We start from the raw sequence: 20,213 nt of genomic DNA, 5'->3' as shown, positions 1-20,213 counted from the left end.
TCATTCTTGTATCATCATTCTTGATACACTTCAAACATGAACTGTATGAAGATTATCAGGTGCATGGCCACTCGCTGGACTCTGTTAATCGTAGCTCACTGAACCCTGAAGTCCATATGAAACCCGTCTCATTAGTCAGTGTGCTGTTCAGGGACACGTCATTGCATCAAATTCCAGATCAATGCTGATCGAATTGTCACATTTGCTTTTGATTCTCAGTGGCGCGATGTCCAACAGTGCACTCTGACCCTAATTCATGAAATGATTCCTTACAAAAATAATCAGAAATTTGTTGGTTGGTTTCATATAGCGGTACTTTTCACAAGTGGGGTTCAGGGACCTCCGTAGACCTCCACAATTTGATGTCCTATACAATATGTCACATTGAGACATGTGTTTTGGGCTCTGAACACACAAAAAACATGGAATGCCATTTGAGGCCAATAAACACACAAAATGTGACACTATTAATTAATTAATGCACAATATTGTCCATTTAATGTCCATGAAGAGTTAAAATGCTAAGATGAGTGATCTATCAGCTTTTCCTTTCAATCATGAGCAAACTTTCTTTACAGGAGAGTGCAGCAAATGAGCAAAAACATGACAAATCATTGGAGCAGCCATGAAAGAAAGAAAGCACAACTTTATTCATCACACACTTGCGAAATTCCCTCTCTGCATTTAACCCATCTGAAGCAGTGAACACACACATGATGCACAATGAGCACACACACATACCCAGAGCAGTGGGCAGCCATCCTAACAGCACCTGAGGAGCAGTTGGGAGTTAGATGCCTCTCTCAAGGGCACCTCAGCCCAAGGCCGTCCCATATTAACCTAACCTGCATGTCTTTGGGGGAAACCGGAGCACCCGGAGGAAACCCACGCAGACACAGGGAGAACATACAAACTCCACACAGAAAGGCCCTCACTGGCCGCTGGGTTCGAACCCGGACCTTCTTGCTGTGAGGCGACAGTGCTAACCACTACACCACCATGCCACCAAAGGATTACTGGTTTGATTCCCAGGACCGACAGGAAAAATATGAGGGGAGTCGAATGAATGAACAGCACTTTCCCCTCCCTCTGTATCATAGCTGAAGTGCCCTTGAGCAAGGGCACCTAATCCCCAACTGCTCCTTGGGTGCTGTAGCATAGCTGCCCACTGCTCTGGGTATGTATGCGTGCTCATTGCTCATGTGTGTTCACTGTTTCAGATGGGTTAAATGCAGAGCAGGAATTTCACTGTACTTGAGTGTGAAGGCTTCATTATTTAGTTTTTTTTTTTAAATAAAATAACCTACACCCCATGCATACCATTCCATTCTGTGAGCTTGATTTAGTATTTTGTGGCGACATTAAATTGCGTGCACCAGCTTTCAGGACCCGCTCTTAGGTCATACAGGCACAGATACAGGAATAAGATGGTATTTCTCTGATCACACTTCTATAAGTCCAGTCTCATTTTTTTCAACCCAGTTTCATAGATGTTTACTATTTTATTCCTCATTCCAATATAACTAGAGTACTTAATTCAAATGGCAAATAAATACATTATTAAATGTTTTATCTGTAACAAATAACACACTTTCAGGGGATCGAAGGCCAATTTACGGAATTAGACCATCTTTATATTGCTCATCATCCTCAACCAAATTTAAGATAAGAGTTTTCTTGTGAGGGTGGCACGGTGGTGTAGTGGTTAGCGCTGTCGCCTCACAGCAAGAAGGTCCGGGTTCGAGCCCCGTGGCCGGCGAGGGCCTTTCTGTGCGGAGTTTGCATGTTCTCCCCGTGTCCGCGTGGGTTTCCTCCGGGTGCTCCGGTTTCCCCCACAGTCCAAAGACATGCAGGTTAGGTTAACTGGTGACTCTAAATTGACCGTAGGTGTGAATGTGAGTGTGAATGGTTGTCTGTGTCTATGTGTCAGCCCTGTGATGACCTGGCGACTTGTCCAGGGTGTACCCCGCCTTTCGCCCGTAGTCAGCTGGGATAGGCTCCAGCTTGCCTGCGACCCTGTAGAAGGATAAAGTGGCTAGAGATAATGAGATGAGATGAGATGAGTTTTCTTGTGCAGCAAGGGTGGATGAGATTCATTCAGATAAATTAAAATGATGTTACGTTACTAAAACAACCGATTTAGTCATATAATCATCAGCATTATCAGTGCTGTTAGTATACAAACATCATTCTCAGTCAAATGCTTCACAAGTATTTTCGCTTTCTTTCTTTCTTATGACCTTCCTTTGATGCTTTGCGTTTTGGCTCGCTCTCAAAAATGATCTCAAAATCACACAATAACTCCACATACACCTACATATGTGAAAGTGTTTAGTTTTTTTTTTTGTTCCTTTTTTTCCCGCTGTTGGAGTGGGTAAGAAACCTAGTTACCTAGATAAAGCTTGCAGGCCCAGGGCTTTAATTCTCCTCTGATATGTAACAATTTGTTCAAAACAGAAGTGGAAGATATTGTGTTTTATGAAACTCGTCTTTCAACTCTCTAAACACCAAGTGCTTGTAATGCCATCAAATATATTTAAGCAATCTCACATGAGAGAGAGAGAGAGAGAGAGAGAGAGAGAGAGACAGAGAGAGCGAGAGAGCTGTTGAGTGTTGAAGCATGAGTGTGATATTGTTTTTATACAATAGTTCTATAAACAAGAAATTAATATCGAATAAGTGACATTTCAGACACAACGTGGCCAAATGTTCAATTTATTTCTCTCCATGAGCAGAAATAGATCTCAAAGAAGGTCCACGTAGTTTATAGCCCATCAGTTAGCCAGCTAGCTAGCCCACACTACATCCCTGTTAAAGGTACCTCGGGTAAATGTTCTCTTTCATTTGATGAGCTTTCATATTTTAAAAGATATATTCCTGAAAAGTATTGATTGTCATGTGCACTAACGATGTGGCCAACGCTTACTGGAATAATCGTTTCACACTAGGAAGTGGAATTTTATGTGGTGAAAACAGACAAGCAGAGTGATACACACAGTGAAACGTCTCAGTGCTGTCATAGTACAGTGCCCTCCACAATTATTGGCCCTCCTTGTAAAGATGAGTAAAACGGGTTCGAAAAAAATCCACCTTTTGGTGAAGTCGCTTTATCTCACACTGAAAAAAATGAGAAAAATCTAACCTTTAATTGAAATAAATTTATTCAGAGAAAAACAAATCCATCGAGAAGTAATTTTCAACAAAAACCCATGTGCCACTATTATTGGCACCCCTGGAAATTATAGTGAACACAATGTAACTGAAGCATGTTTTCTATTTAAATTGCACATTTTTTAGTTGATTGGAGTATGTAAATCACAGGCACACTTAAAGATAAGAAATAGTGAAAATGTGTTTGAACACTGAAGGTTAAGCTGACCAAGTATTCATCAGCTACCCCTATGGCTCACTTTCAAATGACAAATGATTTGTTGAATGATGAATGTATTTGCTACATGAATTTCAGCGTGACATATTATGGTTAAATTCAAACCGTGGTCCTGGACTTAACACTCAAACTCAACTCTGAATACGGCCCATGAAATATCTCATCTCATCTCATTATCTCTAGCCGCTTTATCCTTCTACAGGGTCGCAGGCAAGCTGGAGCCTATCCCAGCTGACTACGGGCGAAAGGCGGGGTACACCCTGGACAAGTCGCCAGGTCATCACAGGGCTGACACATAGACACAGACAACCATTCACACTCACATTCACACCTACGCTCAATTTAGAGTCACCAGTTAACCTAACCTGCATGTCTTTGGACTGTGGGGGAAACCGGAGCACCCGGAGGAAACCCACGCGGACACGGGGAGAACATGCAAACTCCGCACAGAAAGGCCCTCGCCGGCCCCGGGGCTCGAACCCAGGACCTTCTTGCTGTGAGGCGACAGCGCTAACCACTACACCACCGTGCCGCCCCCCATGAAATATATTAACAGTAAAGTATATATTAACTCAAGGTGGTAAAGTATAAAGTAGATATAAACAGTATATATTCACTGATTCTGCTGATTTGCTCCACTCTGCACTACAGCCAACGGCCACGATATCATCAAACATATTCGATGTGTTTATCTTATGAAAACAGAGCCCTCAGTTTTACTCTTCCTATTGTCTTTTTGATATGCACACACACCATGGCTACCAGAAACATTACTGCGCACTAAAACCACATTTACCAAAAGATTGGCGGGAAGGGATTATTGTAAAAGTTCCTAAGAAGGGTGATCTGGGAGAATGCAACACTCTCAGTAGACTGGTACCAAAATTCGAAAAAGTGCTTATTTAAGGAGTTAAAGGCATTTTTGAGACAAAGTCGGCAAACAGTCTTATTTTGTCAATTTGGGTGTGCCGAATTCAAATCTGCAATATGCCGAGCTCTATCTGACCTCTGTTGACCTCTAGAGGTCATTGAACTTTGGGCCTGTAAACGTCTCAGCTGAACCCAGTTTCTCAGCTTTCTAAGGAATGAAATGTACTAAAATGATTAATGAAGTTAGCAAATGGCCTTGTTTGTTAAATGTTTGGGTGCTGAATTCATTTTTCATTTGTAAAATGACATATGACCTCTGATAACCTCAAGGTCATTAAACTTGGCCTATAGGCCTATGCATTTAACGGCATTTTTAAACTGACTTTACTCCCCCAAAAAGAATATGAACAGACAAAAAACAAATAGAAAGGAACAAATACAACATTAAATGCCAGTCCATGTACATGTGACTTACTTTTCACAATGAGAATGCCTAGGCGATCACCTTACATAACATTGCATTACATTTAGCGGTTATTGTTTATACAAAGCTACTGAAAAAAGGACAGATTCAGCAGCATACAAAATGTGGGGGCGTACAGGGTATACAGGTTAATCAGGGTTAGTATATATGAGAGTTGTTTTCTTTGTTGTTTGTTTTGTTTTAAACGGGGTAAAGCCTTTACAAAAAACAAACAACAAAGAAAAAAACTCTCCTATATACTAACCCTGATTAACCTGTATACCCTGTATGCCCCCACATTTTGTATGCTGCTGAATCTGTCCTTTTTTCAGTAGCTTTGTATAAACAATAACCGTGCAGTGAATTACTGAGCCTCATTCAAAACACAGATGAGAAAAAGAAACAATAAGCAGTAATAAAGCTATCTGTTTCATCTCTTCTGTCTGCAACATACAGAAGGTGTAATTTCCCCTCTGTGTTTAATAAGAACATGCCTGAATAGAAAACATGACCCTAATTCTGTCGAGCACAGATATACAGTACAGCTCTGGTGATATATGGATCTGATTACTGTTATCTAAATTGATTTTTGCAACAAGGGAAAATGGGATGAAAGGGAAATAAAGGTGATGTGTCAGTTGCCACAAGGTAGAAAATAAAACTTGGTGTCTTTAGCTTTGTCATATTGTGTCTTTCCATGAGATGAATTATGTGTGGAAATGGTGGTTCTCCCATACAGTGTAATTCATTATCTCTAGCCGCTTTATCCTGTTCTACAGGGTCGCAGGCAAGCTGGATCATATCCCAGCTGACTACGGGCGAAAGGCGGGGTACACCCTGGACAAGTCGCCAGGTCATCACAGGGCTGACACATAGACACAGACAACCATTCACACTCACATTCACACCTACGGTCAATTTAGAGTCACCAGTTAACCTAACCTGCATGTCTTTGGACTGTGGGGGAAACCGGAGCACCCGGAGGAAACCCACGCGGACACGGGGAGAACATGCAAACTCCACACAGAAAGGCCCTCATCGGCCACGGGGCTCGAACCCGGACCTTCTTGCTGTGAGGCGACAGCACTAACCACTACACCACCGTGCTGCCTACAGTGTAATTATTAGACATAAAATTTCACTACATTTCTGTAACAATACCTGCTAATACTGTACATTAAGTAGTATGTAAAGCTGCTTTTACATGTGCACTTGCGCCAGAACAAGCTGTTCTTGGAACAACTGGCCCTGGTGCAACTGACCATCTAAACACGATTTGTTTGAGAATAATTTGACACCAGTGAGCGCAGCTTACTCCATTTTTCAAGGTGGCACAACTTGTTATTAGGGAACATCTTGTTCTGGGTGCAACATGTTCCTGCTTAAAGTCTAAACACAATTGGTGGCAAGTAGGAGGGCTTACGCATGCGCAGTAGCGTTCATCTGGGTCATTTACCATGTGGACAAGACCACATCACGGCAAACTCAATGGTCAGTTCTTCTTGAGTGCTTCTGCTTATCAAACTTTGCCTTTAGAGGATGGAGTCAAGTGATTTCCAAGCCAATCGCAGTGATAACTGGACTAAAGAGGAGGTTCTTACCCTCATCCAGTTGTGAGGAGATGGAGATACCCAGCTGGATTTGGGGAAATCAGGCTGCGATGAGCCAATTTACCGCTGAATCACTGCGCGTTTAAACCGAGACACAAGCCGCGAGAGAACACTCAAGCAAATTAAAAGACTTAAGATGAACTTGCAAAATATGTAAAGACAATAACAAGTAAGTATACCCGCCATTTTACCACGAGTTGGCCTAGTGGTTAACATGCCTGACTCTTGATTGGGAGATTGCGAGTTCTACTCACAATTGGGTCATACCAAAGACCATCATAAAAAAGGTACCTACTGCCATCTGGCAAGGCATGCTGCAATACAGATGTGAGTGGGGAGTCAAACTCTCACGGTTACCAAAGGACTAGCCCCCCACTGTAACCCTAGCTGTATAGGTGAGAGGACGAGAGCTATAGAAGCGGAGATCAGCGCTGCCCAATGTGCCTTAAGGGCCTGGTTAGTACTGAGATGGGAGACTGCCTGGGAAGACCAGGTCCTGGCATGGGAAGGACTTTGACTATACCTGCCATTTTGCTTCTGATCACAGATTTGTGCATGCGCACTTTTGTGTTTATGTGCCTAATTTCCGGTCTGCCACCGATAAAGAGTAAGCATGTAAACACGAAAGAAAGTGGGTACGACTTGTTCCGGGCACAGCTTGTTCCTGCTGCCCATGTAAAAACAGCATATAAGGCTTACTTCCTATACCTATAGTATGACGAGTACCATAGTGCTTGAGCTCTGCTCTATGATGAGAAAATATCAACTATTTTAAACCATTATGGGGAAATTAAAGTGTTACAGTGACATGATGATAAAATTATAATGTAAGAACATAATTTAGTACAAGAAACATATGACAGTAGAGTGTCAATGTGACAAGAATACAAAATTAGATAGAGACTGTGACTAAAGTCAAAGTAATTTGCACTAGTTGTTACAAACCGGGACATCTGGTCACTGTACCCTATAGATCCGGAACGGTAAGAGATAGAGAATGACTCTTAGTGAGGAAAAGTTGCGCCATGCCATCCTGAACAAAATAAAAAAAAAAAACTGATTGAAAAAATCATGAAAATTGACAGGGGTGGCACAGTGGTGTAGTGGTTAACACTGTCGCCTCACAGAAAGAAGGTTCTGGGTTCGAGCCCAGCGGCCAATGGGGGTCTTTCTGTGTGGAATTTGCATGTTCTCCTCGTGTCTGTGTGGGTTTCCTCCGGGTGCTCCGGTTTCCCCCACAGTCCAAAGACATGCAGGTTAGGTTAACTGGTGACTCTAAATTGACCGTAGGTGTGAATGTGAGTGTGAATGGTTGTTTGTCTCTATGTGTCAACCCTGTGATGATCTGGTGACTTGTCCAGGGTGTACCCCATCTCTCACCCATAGCCAACTGGGACAGGCTCCAGCTTGCCTGCGACCCTGCACTGGATAAGAGCAATTCCAGCGTTATGGATGTGACATTTGGACTCAAAATGGCAACAACTGACCTAGTTAATTTTTATTCCTTTCCAGTATTTTAAAATTTGTTGTATATTTTTAAGACCTCTCATATTGGAGAAGTCATGGGAAAAAAAGAATTCCCATAGTACATTTAGAACTCTAGAAAATGCCAAAAAAGACATGCGTTATGGATGTGACGGAAAAAATACCCCATTTCCAGGGTGACTACACATATTCATCAAACTCTGTGAAATTGCAAACATAATATCCAAATGCAGGCATGCATTTAATAAAGGAGTCTTAGCTGAAAATAAAAAAAGCCTTTGTTTAAAATATTTTCTATTTCAAGCAGAATCTAGGAAGAAAAAATCAGCGTTATGGATGTGACATAATTCCGTTATGGATGTGACGCGTCTGAAATAGACATGGCATATGTTTAGAAAATCAGCAATTTAACCACCATAACGCTTTGAAAAACTCTCTAAATATCAGCTAAAACTATCAAAGTTCTTCAATAATATTTAGGATGGCTATTGTTTTGCTGTTTTGTGGATTTTAGCATACATTTCTGTGGCTTGTGGCAATAATATAGAATTGTACATGATCAAAGTTGATTTTAGCTTGGGGTTTACATTATAAGAAAGAAAGACTGACAGTGACATATTAGGTTGGTTACAAATTGGTTCAACTTATTCACATCTGTAAAATACAGGCCTAGGTGAGATCTCTGGGAGTGGTTTTGATGTATTACATGTTGCTTTAATTTTGCATGGTGAGGTTGACATTTACATGGAATTGCCCATAAGCAGTTACGGATAATGGATGGATGAAAATTGACAGAGTTATAAATGATTGAAAAAAATCCCATTTTTCATGGAGTGATCCGGATCTCCACCAAAAGTCATAGCAACAGGTATTCTGCGTGTGAAATTTGGTGATGATTGGTTGAAAACTGAGGGACAAATAGTGTCCTAAAAAATGTTAGGAGAATAATAATAAAAACTAGATCAATACTGTGACTAAAGTCACAGTGATTTGCGCTAGCTCTTACAAAACAGGAAGTCTGGTCACCGTACCCTATAGACCTGGAACGGTAAGAGATAGAGAATGGTGCTTAGTGAGAAAAAAAAGCCCGTTTTTTCCTGGCACATTCCGGTTCATTGATCCGGATTGCCACCAAAGGTCATAGCAACTTAATTCAGTCCAGAAGTGTTCATGTGAAATTTGGTGATGATTGGTTGAAAACTGAGGGAGAAATAGCGTCAAAAATAAATAAATAAATAAATAAAGTAGAAAGATCCTGACTGAGAGTAACAATTTGCTCCAGCGCTGCTAATGCAAATTAAAAAATAGTAGCAGCATGATACGTCGTGTCATAAATAAAGAACACCGACTGTGATTCTGCAATTTTCTGGCTTCAGTCACCCATTACCAAGAACAGCTCTCCTCTTATCAAGTACATCAAGAGCCACATTCACGAAGACACAACGAGGGAGAAAACATTAAAAGAAGAAATAAGAGGAGACCCTGACAAAGTGATTAATGTTGGGAAGACAGAGAGGCAGGAACAGATGCATGGACAGAGATAAGTAGGGAAGCAGACAGAAAGCAATGTCTCAAGGAGACAATACCAAGGCTGAGACATACCAACTGAACTGGGCCAATGCCAGTGGAGAGATTCATGCATGATGCATTAATAATGAATGATTCATGGATCGCTTTAATAAAAAAGATTAAGAACTAAACAGGCCATATGTTCAACAGTCTGTAATGGCCTTCCATCAAAGAAACATAGTGGAAATATGAAAACCAGTCAATTTAAGTAAATTTTATATACAGGTGCTGGTCATATAATTAGAATATCATGAAAAAGTTGATTTATTTCAGTAATTCCATTCAAAAAGTGAAACTTGTATATTATATTCATTCATTACACACAGACTGATATATTTCAAATGTTTATTTCTTTTAATTTTGATGGTTATAACTGACAACTAATGAAAATCCCAAATTCAGTATCTCAGAAAATTAGAATATTACTTAAGACCGATACAAAAAAAGGATTTTTAGAAATGTTGGCCAACTGAAAAGTATGAGCATGTACAGCACTCAATACTTAGTTGGGGCTCCTTTTGCCTGAATTACTGCAGCAATGCGGCGTGGCATGGAGTCGATCAGTCTGTGGCACTGCTCAGGTGTTATGAGAGCCCAGGTTGCTCTGATATGCATTGTTGGGTCTGGCGTATTGCATCTTCCTCTTCACAATACCCCATAGATTTTCTATGGGGTTAAGGTCAGGCGAGTTTCCTGGCCAATTAAGAACAGGGATACCATGGTCCTTAAACCAGGTAGTAGTAGCCTTGGCACTGTGTGCAGGTGCCAAGTCCTGTTGGAAAATGAAATCTGCATCTCCATAAAGTTGGTCAGCAGCAGGAAGCATGAAGTGAAACTTCCTGGTAGACGGCTGCGTTGACCTTGGACCTCAGAAAACACAGTGGACCAACACCAGCAGATGACATCATACCTGTCAACCCTCCCGTTTTTCCCGGGAAATCCCTTATTTTGACTTATTTCCCGTTGTCTTCCCGTTTTTTTATTTTCCCGAAAATATCCCGTATTTTGACATTATATAAAAGTCCCGTATTTTCACAATATAAAAAAGTCGGTAGGTCCAGAATTCATGACGCGCCTCTGACAGGAGTTTACAGCAGGAAGTCAGGCCATGAATTCACGTCCCCGCCCTCTCAGACATCAGTAATTACATAACTACGTCCGGAGGCGAGGCTGAACAAGTGATTAGGTCCAGTGTTGCCAGATTGGGCGGTTTCCCGCCCAAGTTGGGCGGTTTCAAGTGCATTTTGGCGGGTTTTGAACATATTTTGGGCTGGAAAACGTCAGCAGTATCTGGGAACACTGATTAGGTCTGAGGTGAAAATGGCGATGCTAATAGCTAAGAAAAACATTAGCTTCTCTTTCTTTGATGATTTCAACAAGTGCGTGGCTGGAATGTTCCCAGACTCTTCCATCACAAAGAAATTTTCCATGGGGAAAACGAAAGCCTCCCAAATAATCAAAGGTAAGCTACACATGTTTACATTAAGTATGTCCTGGCTAAGACCTCATAAATAGCCTAGTGTAAACTAATTGGTGTATTAACTGTTTCATCCACTCATTGTCTATTTTATTTTCTAACTGAAACTTACCCATTTTAAATCACTCTTGGTTTTATATTACTCTATCTATCTATCTATCTATCTATCTATCTATCTATCTATCTATCTATCTATCTATCTATCTATCTATCGATCGTTCCGAGGCCATGACTATGGTAAAACCATAAATAAATTGCAATGGAATTGAATTTATTGACTGGTTATATAATGACCTTTCTTATTTTAACATAAGATACGTATTTTAGCCCTTAATTTGGGAAATAACTGGTACCACTGAAAGCAAATAAAAATAAATGTATAGTTTATTCACAAATGCACTCTATAAACCATAAGCATATTGAGTTTGGGTCTTGGCTATCACCAGCATGCACCAGAGTACAGGAAATCACAAATACTAGATAGAAAATTGCCCCCCATTCAACTACACACCCACTTTTGGTGAAGGGTATGACTTTCCGAAATTTTCCCTTATTTTGAGTTAAAAATCTGGGAAATATCCCTTTTTTTCAAACCTCAAAGTTGACAGGTATGGATGACATGGCACCCCAAACCATCACTGACTGTGGAAACTTTACACTGGACCTCAAGCAACGTGGATTCTGTGCCTCTCCTCTCTTCCTCCAGACTCTGGGACCTTGATTTCCAAAGGAAATGCAACATTTACTTTCATCAGAGAACATAACTTTGGACCACTCAGCAGCAGTCCAGTCCTTTTTGTCTTTAGCCCAGGTGAGACGCTTCTGACGCTGTCTCTTGCTCAAGAGTGGCTTGACACAAGGAATGCGACAGCTGAAACCCATGTCTTGCATACGTCTGTGCTGGTGGTTCTTAAAGCACCGACTCCAGCTGCAGTCCACTCTTTGTGAATCTCCGCCACATTTTTGAATGGGTTTTGTTTCACAATCCTCTCCAGGGTGCGGTTATCCCTATTGCTTGCACACTTTTTTCTACCACATCTTTTCCTTCTCTTCGCCTCTCTATTAATGTGCTTGGACACAGAGGTCTGTGAACAGCCAGCCTCTTTAGCAATGACCTTTTGTGTCTTGCCCTGTATTGCAAGGTGTCAATAGTCGTCTTTTGGACAACGGTCAAGTCCGCAGTCTTCCCCATGATTGTGTCGCCTACAGAACGAGACTGAGAGACCATTTAAAGGCCTTTGCAGGGGTTTTGAGTTAATTAGCTGATGAGAGTGTGGCACCAGGTGTCTTCAATATTGAACCTTTTCACAATATTCTAATTTTCTGAGATACTGAATTTGGGGTTTTCATTTGTTGTCAGTTATAATCATCAAAATTAAAAGAAATAAACACTTGAAATATATCAGTCTGTGTGTAATGAATGAATATAATATACAAGTTTCACTTTTTGAATGGAATTACTGAAATAAATCAACTTTTTCATGATATTCTAATTATATGACCAGCACCTGTATTTAAAAAAAAAGAAGCTTTTCAGCTGTGTATAAAAATTACTTTTAAGAAGGAACTGTGCAATTCAATGCACATGTGTCTTCTTAAAATAAAACTCTTGTCCACAATGAGGAAAAACATCTTGTCTTGTGTGTTTTCTTTTCATGCTGTACTAACTCCGACAGGTTAATGGTCGTCTTAGTCGCTGGCATGGTGAATTAGCAGGAGGATATTTGTGACCCCTCACCGAATCCAGGTTAACATGTCGGCCGAAACGAATCTGAGATAATCGCAAAAGAAGCATTTTTTTTTCGAAATTTGTGATTTTTGTTTTTTTCCATCAAGTGCAAGTTGAGATCTTGAAGAATGCAATCAGTATTTCAGATAATAGATTGTTTTGTTGGAAAAGCATACATTTTTTGTTGCAAATTGTCTCGTTTTTGTCAGGACTGTAGCCTGCTGGGGGGTGTGGGTAAATTACCATATGGGCCATTCACATGATGATTTAAGTCTTTTGGGTTTTTTTTCCGCGAATCAGCTGTATGATCCGAGTTGAGCGCATGGCTACTTAACCTGCATACAGGCGTGTGATTTCACTATGGAATGAGCAAGCTAAACAGAGCGCAGAGGAGCAAACACCGCGAAGCAAACAGACACTCGGTATTTACATCGGAGATCACCATTTCTAGCAAAAAAAAACGCAACCTCGTTTTCCAGATTGAATGGAATACTTGAATGATCGGATGATACACGGACCGTTCTAGGATTACATTCCATCGGAGGCATTGGTGTGTGCAAGGCGCCGTTTCTCTTTCTGATGGGGTGAGTTTATTAATCTAAGGCTGTGTGGTTATTTTTGCATGTAACGGAGAGTGTTGTGGTTTGGTTAAGCCTAGGTCACAACCGGACGTACGATTTTTTGGCCGTGTGATTTTTGCCGTTTCCCAAATCGCTGCGGTTTTTTTTTTGTTCACGGAGAAATACGCGCGTTGGCCGTAAGTTTGTCTTGCAACCTGAAAAAAACGTAAGCGCCTGTAGAGTTTGTTTGACATGACAAAGAACCTCTGCGGCCGGTCTGCGGCTCGAAAATCAGCACATCACACGCGCGCTCTCGTGCTTTTCACACGCGCTCTCCGTGTGTTTCTTGCGTTTTTTGCGTGTAGACCGGCTGTAGGAGCACATACGGCCGGTTGTGACCGAGGCTTTACATGAAACTAGTGTTGTGTTAGTTGTGTCATCATCGTGCTCTCTTTCTTTCTTACGGTGTGAGTAATTTTTCAATCACAAAACGTTAAAGTATACTTTAGGACTTATTTTTGTACTTCATAATTGTGTTGGGCATACTTTGCATGGAAGGAAAATTGACGTGGTGATCTTTGTTGACATGAAAGTAGTATCGTGCTAGCTCGTAGGGGGTAGGGCTTTCCTTAATGTCATGCAGATGAGCACCATTATGTGCCCGCCCTACACCCAGAGTAGCTGAGATGGAAAACTTTGAGGGCGATTTTCTCCCTTTTCTGTTTTAAGAAGTATACACTTTCAAAAGGCCACACATTCTTCAAATATTGTCAGATCTCCACATGGAAGGCATCATTGGAAAGCTTAGAAACTGTACTTTCTGAATCTGTCAATAACTCAAAATGCCCCCGGGCCGACATGTGTCCCTGGATTCTGTGATCTGCCACATTTTTGAGAGCTTAAAGGTGGGGTATGAGATTTTGGAATAACGGTTCCCGCAAGCCATATTTTGAAAAGAAACAAGCCCGCCCTCGCCATGCTCCCACCCCCCGCGTCTCGTTAAGTTAGAGTGTGGAGAGCTTGGAAAAATAGTTCAAACTTTCTCATTTAAACTGTGTTTTCAGCCCCAATTTTCACTCCACACACATAATTTTCTCAAAAGTAGTAGCCACACTTGTCCTGATTCACACAATGTGTCTACCTACATGATAGGACTTGCAGTTTTTGAATGAGAAGCCTGAAAGTGAGGAGAGGACAGGTGCGCAGCCCCATAGACTGCCATTATAAACTTGGCAGAAAAGTCACTCGTTTTTAACTCGCTCTAGTGACCTCAGTTTTTACACTACAGACAAAAAAATTACATCAGTGTGTTCAGGAGAGCCTTGTAGCGCTCACTGTGAAAGAATTTTGTGAATATCTCCTTCCGTTTTCGTGTAAATCCCCGTTGTTTGGAGGGACCTTTTTCTGTGCATTTCTGTCTCTCCCTGCTCAGCGCGCGGGTTGGGGGAGGGGCTGCTCGCTCTCTCACACATACACACAGAAGGGCCGGGCTGCTCGCGGGCTTCAGTCTGATTGACGTGTCAGTATCCAATCATTTTGAGGTGGTACCTCGATATGATTGGATGGCGTTTTTCCTTTATTTTACACTGTAGACTGGATTAAAATATTTCGGTTTTGGGTCAAACCTTCTATTGTACTGCTTGCAACATGGGTGTGAGGAGCTTTTCAAGCAATATGGTAAAAAATACTCCTGAAAAAATCTCATACCCCACCTTTAAGAAGGTACATTTTGCATAACTACCTTTATAACTAGCTGTGATAAGAAAAGTAGAATAAATGATTTGGCAAAACCTCAAAGACAAATCGGGGAAAAAATAATAATAACAAACTGTGGATGACACGAAGCAGGTTTGTGCGGGTGATGCCACTGATCAGAAGCCTGGGGAAGTTGACCTGGGGCATAACAGCCAGTGACCACACGATACTTAATTCAGCTCTGTGGGGAGAGCAAATACTTGGAACACCTAAGATAATCAATCAAAGAAGAAATCCGTTCAAAAATAATCCAAACAATTGTGTGAGTGGCATTTTTTTCGCCCTAAAATAAGCTAAAATAAGCACCTGGCATTTAACAGTGAGAGGAGGAGGAGAGGCATAAGGAGGGAGAAGGAGTGACTCAGGGCACGAGCAAAACAGCTCTGAAGCCTAACGGATCTCTCATATATGTCATGTAATTTGCTCAAGAGATGTATTTAAATGGGTGAACAGGAAAGTAACACCATGTTATAGTTTCAGATCATTACTGCTGGCTCAGCGATCTCACAGATCACACACAGGTTAGATACATGGGATTCTCAGTATGATCACTGATGCTCTGAATTTTACAGCTAGTGAAATCCTGCTCATGGAAAGTTAAATAAATAAATGAATAAATAAAGGTGTAACCATTTGTATACAAATACATAAACCTGGAAGAATAAGAGCCACTAAATTTACCACACACACATCAAGGGGCTCCAAAATACCAAAACCTTTTTTTTATTATTATTAATCCATCCATTATCTGTAGCTGTTTATCCTGTTCTACAGGGTCGCAGGCAAGCTGGGGCCTATCATCCCAGCTGACTATGGGCGAGAGGCGGGGTACACCCTTGACAAGTCGCCAGGTCATCACAGGGCTGACACATAGGCTACATCCACACAACAACGGCAACGAGATTTTATTAAAAAAAATATCGCGTCCACATGGGCAACGGATCAGTAAAATATCAGGTACATATGGCAACGCAACGCTTGCTGAAAACGATGCAATACACATGCCACATCTCTACGTGCGCTGTAAGATGGTCCCATCGGAGACACCAGAACAATAGAAGAAGTAGGACGCATGCGCATAAACCCCTTCTTCTACCCAGTGTGAAGCACTCACAGGAACAAACACACAACAGCAAGAAGAAGATGGCTGCGACTACGCGAGGAAATCGTGCCTTCTGTGTGTACAAATTAGTTTTATTAGTGTGCATAGTTTTATATAACTTAATTTTCTTATTGTGTGTGAACATTTTGAAAAGCATTTTTATATAATTTATATAACTTTTTATATTGTGTGTGAACATTTTGAAAAGCAGTCTTATCCAATAAAAAAAGAAATTCAAGAAATGGTTCAGTTACTTGTTTATTTAAAAGAAAAGCTGTATACAAAAGTGAATGCAATGCAGTGGTTCATACAAAACAGCAAGAGTGCTGCTTGTTCTAGTCATGTTGTTGTGACGTCATCGTAAACAAATCCGTTCTACTCATCCAGACGACTTCGCAACGGCGCCGTTGCCAGATTTTTCCACTCTGGAACCCGTTCTCGTTTTGGGGCACCCAAAACGCAGGTGCCGTGTGGATGCCAGGCCAAAACGATAAAAAATTTTATCAGATTCACCTGAATCCGTTGCCGTGTGGACAGGGCCATAGACGCAGACACCCATTCACACTCACATTCACACCTACGGTCAATTTAGAGTCACCAGTTAACCTAACCTGCATGTCTTTGGACTGTGGGGGAAACCGGAGCACCCGGAGGAAACCCACGCGGACACGGGGAGAACATGCAAACTCCACACAGAAAGGCCCCCGTCAGCCGCTGGGCTCGAATTCAGAACCTTCTTGCTGTGAGGCGACAGCGCTAACCACTACACCACTGTACCACCCCATTATTATTATTGTTTTTTTGTTGTTTTGTTTTTAAATTTCCTCTTCACAGGCTGATCTTTGCCAGTTTTAGCCAAGAAGCGGGTCATAACAAATGAACAAGGGTCCTGGGCGTTCATTTTTTCTCCACAATCAGGTTTCAAGCACTCTTCTCAGTATCCTTGCTGTTCCGAGCAGTGTTGTCTTCTGTAACATCGATGTTGCCATTTTAATTCCAAGCTTTTCTACCCATTCGCTGAAGTCAACCGTGACGCAATCAAGCAAACCTATTACCATTGGGATGACCATTACCTCTTATCTGCCAAAGTCAAGCTATTTCTCTCCTGAGCTCTTCATATTTCTCTATTTTCTCACTATCCTTCTCATGGACCCTGGAATCGCCTGGGATTACAATATCAATAATCTTGCACACTTTTTTGCCTTTCTTTTCAATTACTACAATGTCCGGCCTTCTGGCTTCTAACAAATGGTGACACTGCACATTTACATCCCATAATATCTTGACATCTTAATTTTCTAAAACACTCTCTGGCTAATGTTCCTACCATTTTTCCTTTCTTTCCAGCTTGTATTTGCCACAAAGTTTCAAATGAATTATTTTCCCCACCTTGTCATGCATCCTCTTGTACATTTGGAGCACTCACATAATAATAATAATAATAATAATAATATTACTGATTCTTTTATTTGCACCTGTCGGTTCAATAAGCAACAAAATCCTTACAACTTTATGTATAAAGATAAGCAGCCTGTACAAGTTTGACTCGATACTTTTCCCAGATAAACCTCAGCTAATTCTGGACGAAAGGGTGAACCTGATCCTGTGTTCTAAGAGCTTTCAGCACGAATCATGCAGTTATCATCGAGTGACTCACCATAGTATGTTCGATTCCACATCCTTTTGGTGACACTTTCTCTCGACAGTCGGCCCTGACTGTCTGCTAAACTCTCATTCAGCGCATGAGCATACAGCATTAGGCCATCATAGAAGCCTCCAGCTATTATGTTCTTCTGCAAAACAAATTCATAAATCAATGTCAGACATCTCAAAAATCAAATTCGGAAATATATGAATACACATTGTGCTCATTAGACCATACTGAACTATTCTTAATAAAATTAATATAATCACTTTAACCCAGTATATAGAAATAAATATAGAAAAAGAGAACACATTAACACATTAAATATCATACAAAAAAAAAAAAACAACCTCAAGGAAATCTTCATGTACACAAGCTCACACAGTATTCATGGAGTGCTAATCTGGACAGTCATTCACACCTGGGGTAATTAACAGTTATTCCACGAAATTGAGTCGTACATGAGCTGATAGCCGATGAGGCACATAGCACCGACTCGGCTATAAGCCATGAGATTGAGTGGAATAACTGTTTTATTCTATCCACATTCACTGGAGTTTGAGAAACAGGGCATTTTTATTTTTAGCAAATTCAATAAATAAAACTTTATACAAAACGTCCAACAAAATCATTTCCGCTTAGAATGTAAACAAACCGGCGAAATGACAGTAGCAATTTGTGAAAAACACTAATAGAGCAGCAGCTACAAATATTGACACCTTAATGATCTTTTGGCCGTTGCAAAAGTAGAAAAGACTTTCAATATGTAAATTGTGCATGAATAATTACTCAAACTTCCACTGGAAAAAAAAATGAGTTGAATCCTGATTACTTAGCATCTCAGATCACGTGATACCATTCCGCAATTATCGACACATTTGTCGAGTTATCGACACCATTCCACAATTAGACACCTTTGTCCACAGTTACCGAGACCATTCCACAATTATTGACACCTTTGTCCACAGTTATCGACGCCGTTCCACAATTATCGACACCTTTGTCCACAGTTATCAACGCAGTTCCACAATCGACACCTTTGTCCACAGTTATCGACATCCAGATGATTATTTATAAAAAAAAAAAATCAGTATGTGTGGCATTACGTGAACAAAATAAAGTTTTTATTTACAATTTGTTTTACATAGACTTATATTTAGTACAAAATATCTTTTATATAAATATATGGATGTCGGTGCTTACGTAAATGAGAAAGCAATTCTAATGTTTGTAAACAAATGAACTAATGATGTTTAACCTGTGTCAGAAAATCTTTTTGTTTCACTTTCTACCCACTTTAAGTATTTTTGTAAATCACATTTTTTTTAATCATTCATTGTTGTTTGTATTAATTTCTAGTTTTGTAGTTTACCAATAAATGTCAACAGGTCAAAGGTCATGTCATTCCTCAAACCAAAACTTTATATTTCTATATCTAAAAATATAAAATGTCTACTGATATTGTAATATATAATATTGTATGTGTTAGATAATTTACAATAAACTGCAAAAAAAATTTTCTGAATGAATAGAAAAATCTGAATATTTCAAGCATGTAATTTTTTATATGCTCGGAATTTAATTCTGGTCAAATTCTATTTATTGCAATCAGATTCCAAATACTCTATAAACATTCCATTCTGTTATGAATCAGAAAAAAAATATTATAAATCACAGCACTTTTATTTTTCTTAAAGTACTTCATCTACTTCAACAATGTTACACAAAGATCAATCCATAACAGTTCCAAACGTCCCTTAATTCCACAGGGTGTCGATAATGGTGGACACCGGTGAAAGTGGTCACTATTATTGACACCTCACGTGACTTCTCAAATGTGCGTTCAGATACAAAACGGCGACTGTCAAATGAAAGAGTAAGAAACAAAGTAGGTTTCAACAAGCAGATCATGAAATATCAGTGAATCTTATCAGTAAAAACATACATGATCTTTCCACCATGCTTACCTGCGATGAAAACGTCCGGGTTTTCCTCAAATTGCTGATCGTGCGAAAAAAAAATTCCATCTCAGGTAACGAGCTGCGTCATCAGACGACAAGATCAAAGGGCAAAGGTGGGTCTTCAGATTGATTAATTAACCGATAATAACTGTTGTAACTGAAACTCACCTTTGTAAAATTGTTTTTTTATTGGTAAATCTGAAAAGGTGTCGATAATTATGGCCTGACGATAATTGTCGCGCTAATAATTCTTGAAAAATAAAAAAAAAAAGATACATTCTTACCATGAAATACTTTTATTCCATATTTTATTGCTTTTTTGTATTTTTTGGGGTTTTGTTTTCGAGTAGAGTTTTTATTTCTTCCTCGGTTGGTTCAGCAACACACTCCGCCATTTTTTTTTCTCTACACACGGTATATGAGCTGATATCCTAGTCGTAGAGTAGCCAATCAGAGTGTGCGATTGCTCATATCCAGTGAATGTGGATAGAATAATTTAGCATAGCCAAGCTGCCCTTTTTACGTGTTTTTGTACAGTGAGAGGAAACTGAAAGACATGGTGGAAACCCATGTGAACATGCAACTTTTCACACAAACAG

At 40.3% G+C, this 20,213-nt stretch overlaps 1 protein-coding gene across 4 annotated transcripts in view; it reads right to left on the bottom strand.

Annotated features, from left to right (window-relative positions):
- The window catches only part of npr1b (natriuretic peptide receptor 1b), a 142,114-nt gene that overhangs the window by 62,129 nt on the left and 59,772 nt on the right, over window positions 1-20,213 (bottom strand). For all 4 annotated transcript variants that reach the window (XM_060921864.1, XM_060921863.1, XM_060921867.1 and 1 more), the window contains one exon: window positions 17,666-17,801. In XM_060921864.1, the coding sequence (XP_060777847.1) occupies window positions 17,666-17,801 (136 nt within the window). The remainder of the gene's footprint in view (window positions 1-17,665; window positions 17,802-20,213) is intronic.

This window comes from Neoarius graeffei, chromosome 5, assembly GCF_027579695.1.
Source record: "Neoarius graeffei isolate fNeoGra1 chromosome 5, fNeoGra1.pri, whole genome shotgun sequence".
In the NCBI taxonomy this organism is placed as follows: domain Eukaryota; kingdom Metazoa; phylum Chordata; class Actinopteri; order Siluriformes; family Ariidae; genus Neoarius; species Neoarius graeffei.
This window is presented reverse-complemented; position numbering and strand designations above follow the sequence as displayed.